Genomic DNA, 7941 nt, shown 5'->3' with positions numbered 1-7941 from the left:
AAGATGCCCTGCCTCAGGGCTCACGGAGAGGCAGGCCCCCCAGCACCAGCTTCTCAGACGACCCCTCTGGAGCCCCCTCCCTGACTCCTCCCTGTCTTTGAACCCAGAGGCCATTGGCCCTGGAGACCTGGACCTCCGATCCGCTTTCCGCCGCACGTGAGTAGCTGCCTCTTCTTGGGCCGGGGGAGGCCAGTGCTGGAGTCGGGGGACCCTCGGGATCAGGGCTGAAGTCTGCCGGGCAGGGCGAGCAGGGCGCCCCGTGCAGGTGAGGATACTGAGTCTACCCACAGGAGCCTGTCCGGAGGCGGTCGGCGGATCAGGTACCCCTCGGCCGGCCCCTGCCTGCCCGAACCTAGACCCCCGGGGGGCTGAGTGGAGGGGAGCCCAATCTGGCCGGTGTGGATTCCTCCTCCACTCCTCCCACCCTCACAAGCCCCCCCCAGTCACCCCACTGCAGCCTCACAGGGGCCCCTCTCCGCAGTGACGGTCACGAGGATGCGGGCATTCTGGACTTCAGCTCACTGCTGAAGAAGAGGTGAGTTCTCGGCCGCGGCTTCCAGGCTGGCGTCAAGCCCCAGCTCTGCCGTTGTCCCGCTGGGTGGCCCTGGAGGAGCCACTTCACATCTCTGAGCCTTTTCCATGTCTGTCACGTGGGGTGATCCCGGTGTGAAAAGAGTTAAAGGGCCCGGCAGATGGGAATGATCACCCTGACAGTGTCACCCACGAACACCCCACCTCGGGTCGGCTCCACCTCACCTCGATAGACCTGGGAACCCAGGAGAAGCTGAGAGAGGGTCCCCGAAGCTGCCCAGCCCAACGGACTTACATTTTTATGTTTTTTCTCCGTCTCTCTCTCTCTCTCTCTACCTGGACTGCTCCACTGTGACCACCACTGCTGTGACCCAGAGAGTAAGAGTCCAGTCTGGGTGCTCGGGGGCCCAGGGCACCACGGGGTGTGGGATGGCCTTCTTGGGATCCCGTCCCCATCCCAGGGTTTGGTGAGAGACTTGGACAGACCAGGGTGAAGACTCACAGGCTCTGATACCGGCCACAGCCTGTCTCTCTGGGGTGGAGTATGGGGGAGTCAGAGTAGGCCCAGCACACAGGCCTGCAAAAGTGGGGGTGCGAGTGCGGGAAGGGGGAGATGGGGCCGGGCTCGGAAGGCCCAGACCTCTAACCGCCTCTGCCCTTTCTGCCCTGTCTGGAGCAGCAGCTTCCGGGGTCTGCGGTGAGTGCCCAGCCCAGCCCAGCACCCTCATCACCCCTCCCTAGCCCCAGCCCCCTAATGCTCCTTGGACCCCAGACCTGGCCTGGGACCCAGGTGGTTAGCACTGCCCCCAGGGAGGGCAGGGCAGGGCAGAGGGGCGGGGGCAGCTGGGCCCAGGCCGCCCCTGAGGCCTCTGCATGGATTATGGGGCGCAGGGACTCGAAGCTGGAGGCCCCGGCCGAGGAGGATGTGTGGGCGCTCCTGCGGCAGGCACCGCCATCCGAGTACGAGCGCATTGCCTTCCAGCACGGCATCACCGACCTGCGCGGCTTGCTCAAGAGGCTCAGGGGCCTGCGGTCCGACGAGCGGAAGAGCACGGGTGAGCCTGCCAGGCCCGGCACATGGGGGGTGGGGGGGCGAGCGGGGGCGAGGGGCCAGATAACCACCCCCATCAGAAAGATCAGGAGTGCCCAGGCTGGCGCCTCCCAGAACAGGAGCAGAGCTTCGCTTAGCCCAGGGACCGGGCAGGAAAAGCAGCCCGTCTCACCCTGTAAAACCAGGCTGCCGGCCAGCAGATGGCATACCGGTTATGTCGCTGGACTCCCACATGACCAACCACGGTTCAAGTCCTGGATCCAGTGGCTTAAAAATTATATCAAGCATCGGGACCAGCAGTTGGTGTAATGGCTATGTCGCTGGAATCCCACGTAGTTGACCGTGGTTTGAGTCCTGGACCCGGTGGCTTAAACTCACGCTGGGCGCGTGTGCATGTGTGCCCAAGATCCCAAGAGGAGAATGGAGGAGAAGGGATTGCGGTGTGGTCATTCCCCCGGGAGGGGATTTCTCGCTTTCTGTCTCTCTGTCTCTCTCTGTCTGTCTGGCGAGCGCACGTGCCCTATAGCAAAAACCTCTCCAACAAAAGAAAAAAAATTATATCAGGCACATGCGTGCATGCCTAGGTCCCAGGAAGAGAATGGAGAAGAGACTGGTGTGGCCATTCCTCCTGGGGGGTGATTTCCCACGTTCCCGCTCTGTTTCTGTGTCTCTCCCCCCTGTGAAGGCACACCCCTGTAGGCATAAACCTTTTTTTAACAAAAAATCAGGCTGCCGCCTCCTTCTCTAACACCCCTGAAATCAGCCTAGTGCACTCTCTTCACCCCCAGAGGTGGGCCAGAGGTGAGAGGTGGGGGTGAGAGGGCTGAGCCTGGAGAGGCCGCTGGGAGGGGACCCCCTGGTAGGAGCGAAGAAGCCGGGTTGGTGATAGAGCCACAGTCCCCAGTCCTGACGTCAAGCTTCTGTCATTCTGGAGGCCCCTAAGCCATCCTGAGCTGAGCGGGTGGAGAGGACCCGAGGAAGGCCGGAGGACAGGGACAGACAAGGAGGCGCTCACTCGCTCACACAGAACGGCCACAGGAGGCACAGAGGGCCCGGGCAGAGGACCGCGCTCCGCCGGGGGTGGGGTGGCGGTGGTGGGGCAGGGCGGAGGGCCGGCTCTCAGCCTTTCAGAAGAAGCTGGAGCCGGCCTACCAGGTGAGCAAGGGCCACAAGATCCGGCTGGCCGTGGAGCTGGCCGACCCCGACGCCGAGGTCAAGTGGCTGAAGAACGGCCAGGAGATCCAGATGAGCGGCAGGTATGGCTGGGGGGGAGGGGGTCCTGGGGGAGGGTTGGAGGGGTGCCCCCACCCAGCCCTGCCCCTCTCCATGGGTGTGGCTCTCTGGCTCTGTCTGGCTCTCGGTCACCGTCTTTCTTCCTCCGTGTCTAATTCCCCATCTTCCTGTCTCTCTCCCTGTTTTTTCCCGGTTCTTTCCATCTTGCTTCCTTCCGTCTGGACTGGTCTGATGGCCCCTCCTGTTCCACAGCAAGTAAGCCCCCCTGGATGGCTTGGGGTGGTGTGGTAGGGCACTTGGGCCCGGGGCTGCAGCCATGGCCCACCCCACCTCCCACGCCCCCGCACCCCCAGGTACATCTTCGAGTCCGTCGGCAACAAGCGCACGCTGACCATCAGCCAGTGCTCGCTGGCCGACGACGCGGCCTACCAGTGCGTGGTGGGGGGTGAGAAGTGCAGCACGGAGCTCTTCGTCAAAGGTGGGCCCAGGCCCAGGGACCTGGGGACTCGGGAGGGGGCACAGCCGCAGAGGGCCCGACCCTCACGGTCCCCGGGGCCTGGACAGAGCCGCCAGTACTGATCACGCGCCCCCTGGAGGACCAGCTGGTGATGGTGGGACAACGGGTGGAGTTCGAATGTGAGGTGTCCGAGGAGGGGGCCCAGGTCAAATGGTGAGTGCCAGGGGCCCGGGGCATGGGCAGGGCTGGCGTCTGTGGCATCCCGCCAGAGGGACCTCAGCACATGCTGCCACCCCTGGCCAGGCTGAAAGACGGGGTGGAGCTGACCCGGGAGGAGACCTTCAAATACCGGTTCAAGAAGGACGGGCGGAGACACCACCTGATCATCAACGAGGCCACGCTGGAGGACGCGGGCCACTACGCGCTGCGCACCAGTGGGGGCCAGGCGCTGGCTGAGCTTATCGTGCAGGGTGAGGCCGGGAGGCCGGGACAGGGACACCCTCAGTCCCAAACCCGCCCAGCTGCATAAGGGATCAGGCACAGCCGGGCTCTAAGCCTGTGTGAACCTGGGCAAGTCGCCCTCACACCCTGAGCCTCAGCCTCCTCGTCTGTAACAGGGGGCTGCCCAGGTGACCATGCTAGAGGGGGCCAGGCAGGTCATTGGTCCAGTTGGCATCAGCCCCCCCGAACACTCACGGGTCCTCGAGTACAGGCACACGTGTATGTCACACGTGGCACCTGTGTGTTCTCCCACGGTGCACACACCCAGACACATGCACGCCACAGCCCCGAGCCCGCGTGCTCCACAGGGACTCGAACCACACACCCCCTGGCTCACGGGCCTGCCTGCCCCCCAGAGAAGAAGCTGGAGGTGTACCAGAGCATCGCCGACCTGACGGTGGGTGCCAAGGACCAGGCCGTGTTCAAGTGTGAGGTCTCGGACGAGAACGTGCGGGGCGTGTGGCTGAAGAACGGGCAGGAGCTGGTGCCCGACAGCCGCATCAAGGTGTCGCACATCGGGAGGTGAGTGTGCCATGAGGCAGGGGGCAGGCAGAGCCTGTGCGCGAGACACTCAGAGACAGGGAGTGGGGCCCAGAGACACAGATACAGGGATGAACAGAAAGAGATAGGCCCACAGAGACAGCAGCAAACACACAGAGTCTGAGACAGAGACACACAGAGAGACAAAGAACCAGAGAAAGATAGAAGCAGAGACAGAGGCAGGACAGAGACTGAGCTGAGGAGAGAAAGAGACAGAGAGAGAAAACACAGAGAAATAAAGTTTCAGAGAGACGGAGCATGTGGAGGGACGGAAACACATCAGAGACAGAGACGGACAGAGACACATAGAGATACATAGACAAGCTGCAGCGAGACAGGTAGGGTTGGGAGCCCCAGCCTCCTCCCCCAACTCGTGACCAGGTGGCAGGAAGCTGCCGAGGAGATGGCTCTAGCCAGGGGCCCTCGCGGTCTCTCCCACCCACTTGCTCACCCCCTGGAGCATGTGGACCAGCTGGTCGTGCTCGTCCTAGGTTCACAGAAATTAAGAGACTCGGCCCAGGAACAGCAGTTGGCGTAATGGCTGTGTTACTGGACTCCCATGTAGTTGACTACAGTTCGAGTCCTGAACCCGGTGGCTTAAACTCATGTCGGACACTGTGCGTGCGTGCCCAAGATCCCGAGAGGAGAGTGGAAGAGAAGGGATTGCGGTGTGGCCATCCCCCTGGGGGGTGATTTCTCACTTTCTGTCTCTCTGTCTGTCTTTCTGGCAAGTACACGCGCCCTATAGCAAAAACCTCTAAAAAAAAAAAAAAAAAGAAAAAAAGAAAAAACAAAGAGAGACTTGGCCCCGGCCCGGCCTCCAAGGAGCCAGCCCAGGGGAGAGCTTTTGGCGCACAAGTCGTTTTCATGCTGCTCGCCCCTGAAAAGGAGTGAGGGAGAGGGAAATAGGAAAACGGACCCGAAAGGTCTTTGCAAAAATCCACGCCCCCGGGGAGCCAGTGCAGGGACGGGCCCCGGGCAGCCTCGCTGGGGTGTCCGGTGAGGTGGGGTTCCTGAGCCGCTGCTGCCCTGCAGGGTCCACAAGCTGACCATCGACGACGTGACGCCCGCCGATGAGGCTGACTACAGCTTCGTGCCCGAGGGCTTCGCCTGCAACCTGTCAGCCAAGCTGCACTTCATGGGTGAGCCCTGCGGGGTGGGCGCCTGTCGCCGGGCCCTGCCTTCGCCCTGGTGCCACTTGCTCTTCCTTCTCTTGCAGAGGTGAAGATCGACTTCGTGCCCAGGCAGGGTGAGTCCCTCGGCTCTGCCGTTTCCCCACGCCCCACCCAGCCGGGTCTCCCCTCCATTCAGAGGGAAGAGCAAGAATCGGACGGAGTAGGGTCCCAAGCTCTGTCACTCACCGTCAGGGGCCAGTAACAGTCTCTGAGCCTCCGTGTCCTCATCTGTGAAGCGGGGACCCGACAGTGACTCTTGCACGGAGTGGCAAGGAGGTGATGCATGAGTGAAGGCGCCTAGTGTCCCAGACGCCAGGTTTCATCCTTATCTCTCTTCTCCCTCAAGTACCGCTCCTGTGTTTAGATTGACCTTTGTTTTTTGAGACAGAGGTTTTTGCTATAGGATGCATAGGAAACACAGAGACAGAGAGACAGAAAGTGAGAAATCACCCCTCGAGGGGATGGCCACACCACAATCCCTTCTCCATTCTCCTTTCTGGATTTTGGGCACACACACACACACACACACACACATTGTGAGTTTCGGACCAAGAGTCGAGGACTTAAACCACAATCCAGTGGGAGTCCAGTGCCTTAACCACCATGCCACCTACCTGCTAGCCCCTAGATTAATTTTTTAAAGAATTATTTATTTTATTTATTATTATTATTAATTTGACCAGAGAGAGAGAGGGAGAGAGAAGGAAAGTGAGAATGCAAGCCACCAGGTCTGGGACTCGAACCATGGAGTCCATGTAGGAGTCCAGCACCTTAACTACTCTGCCACCTGCTGGCCCTCCCTAGATTAAGCTTTAATCAGACATTTCAGGGTTCTCACTTCAGGAGAACTGGCCAGGCTGAGGCAGGCTCTTAGCTGGGCTTTCCAAACAAGGCCCACTTAGTATTATTGACCTATGTAAAAGGATTCCCTGGGGCAATTAGTCGGGGAAACACTGAACACTTGGATCCAGAGGCGTCTTCACCTGGAAAAGGCTCTGAAAACCCTCCGGTGAAGAGACTTGCTTAACTCGGTTTAACCCAGGGCACTGTTTGGTGTCTTCCCAACAGTTTGTGAATGTTCTGCTGGTGACCTTAATGTCACAACCCCGGAGAGCTTCCTGGGGTGGCAGACTCATTCTCCATGTGAGCGGGATGGTGGTTCCACAGGTGTGCACGTTTGTCAAAACTCATCAGACTGATCAAGCCCGTCTAATTGATCGTGTCCAAATTATACCTCAAGAGACTTGGTGGAAACACTAGCAGCCATGGGACCCGTGGGTGGCATGGTAGTTAAAGCGCTGGACTCCTACATGGCCTACTAAGGTTCAAGTTCCAGACCTGGTAGCTTGCTTTCTTGTTTTCCCTCTCTCTGGTCAAATTAAAATAAGTGAATGAATAAATAAAAATAAATAAATAATTATTAAAAAAAAAAAAAGTAGCAGCCACAGAGTCTGGCAGGTGGCGTGGTGGTTGGGAAGCTGGACTCCCTCATGGCTGACTACGGTTTGAGTCCCGGATTGGGTGGCTTGCTTTTTCACTTTCCCTCTTTCTGTCTCTTTCTGGTAAGCACGCTTGCCCTATAGAGAACTTAAAATAATGGGGAACCAGCAGTTAGCATAATGGCTATGTCACTGGACTCCCACGTAGTCGACCGCGGTTCGCGTCCCGGACCCAGTGACTTAAAACTCACGCCAGGCACGTGTGCGTGCGTGCCCAAGATCTCGAGAGGAGAATGGAGGAGAAGGGATTGCGGCGTGAACATCCCCTCTGGGGGGTGATTTCTCGCTTTATGTCTGTCTGTCTGTCTGGTGAGCGTATGCGCCCTATAGCAAAAACCTCTCAAAAAAAAAAAAGATAAATTAGTAAGTAATTAATAAATAAGCTACCAGCCAGGGCGTGGGCTCCCAGCATAGCCCTCCCCCGTGGCCAGTGCTCTCCAGGTTCCCCTGCTTTCATGGGCCTGCCCCTTTCTCTGACATCAGCTGCCTTCCCCCCAGAGCCGCCTAAGATCCACCTGGACTGCCCAGGCCGCACACCGGACACCATCGTGGTTGTGGCTGGGAACAAGCTGCGCCTGGATGTCCCCATCTCTGGGGACCCTGCCCCCACCGTGATCTGGCAGAAGATACTCTCTCAGGTACGTGAGCCCCTCAGTCTCCCACTGTGAACCGGTGTGCAAGACCCAACTGCAGTGGCGGAAGTGGTGGAGCCCTGCCCTGTGAGGCTGGGCCACATGGGAAGTCTGGGTGTGACCCTCGGACCAACCCAAACAGGAGCGTGTCACCGAAAGGCTAGGACAGGAGGTCTGTAGCTTGGTGAGACCCTATCAAAAATACCTCTCTCCCCTTCTCATTCCTCTTTCATAAAAAAGGGAGAATATATATATATATATATATAATTTTTGAGAGGTTTTTGCTATAGGGCGCGTGTGCTCACCAGAAAGAGAGAGACAG

At 59.0% G+C, this 7941-nt stretch overlaps 1 protein-coding gene across 1 annotated transcript in view; it reads left to right on the top strand.

The window, feature by feature from the left end:
- MYBPC3 (myosin binding protein C3) overlaps nucleotides 1–7941 on the top strand; it is a 25026-nt gene that overhangs the window by 6664 nt on the left and 10421 nt on the right. The window contains 14 exon segments of the mRNA XM_006157808.3: nucleotides 291–320; nucleotides 482–535; nucleotides 907–909; nucleotides 1211–1228; nucleotides 1423–1586; nucleotides 2706–2838; nucleotides 3068–3070; nucleotides 3169–3293; nucleotides 3380–3485; nucleotides 3576–3742; nucleotides 4130–4295; nucleotides 5349–5455; nucleotides 5533–5562; nucleotides 7486–7625. Of these exon segments, the coding sequence (XP_006157870.1) occupies nucleotides 291–320; nucleotides 482–535; nucleotides 907–909; nucleotides 1211–1228; nucleotides 1423–1586; nucleotides 2706–2838; nucleotides 3068–3070; nucleotides 3169–3293; nucleotides 3380–3485; nucleotides 3576–3742; nucleotides 4130–4295; nucleotides 5349–5455; nucleotides 5533–5562; nucleotides 7486–7625 (1246 nt within the window).

This window comes from Tupaia chinensis, unplaced genomic scaffold, assembly GCF_000334495.1.
Source record: "Tupaia chinensis unplaced genomic scaffold, TupChi_1.0 Scaffold000561_1, whole genome shotgun sequence".
Taxonomy (NCBI): domain Eukaryota; kingdom Metazoa; phylum Chordata; class Mammalia; order Scandentia; family Tupaiidae; genus Tupaia; species Tupaia belangeri.
The sequence above is the reverse complement of the archived record's forward strand: the minus strand, read 5'-3'. Positions and strand labels throughout refer to the sequence as shown.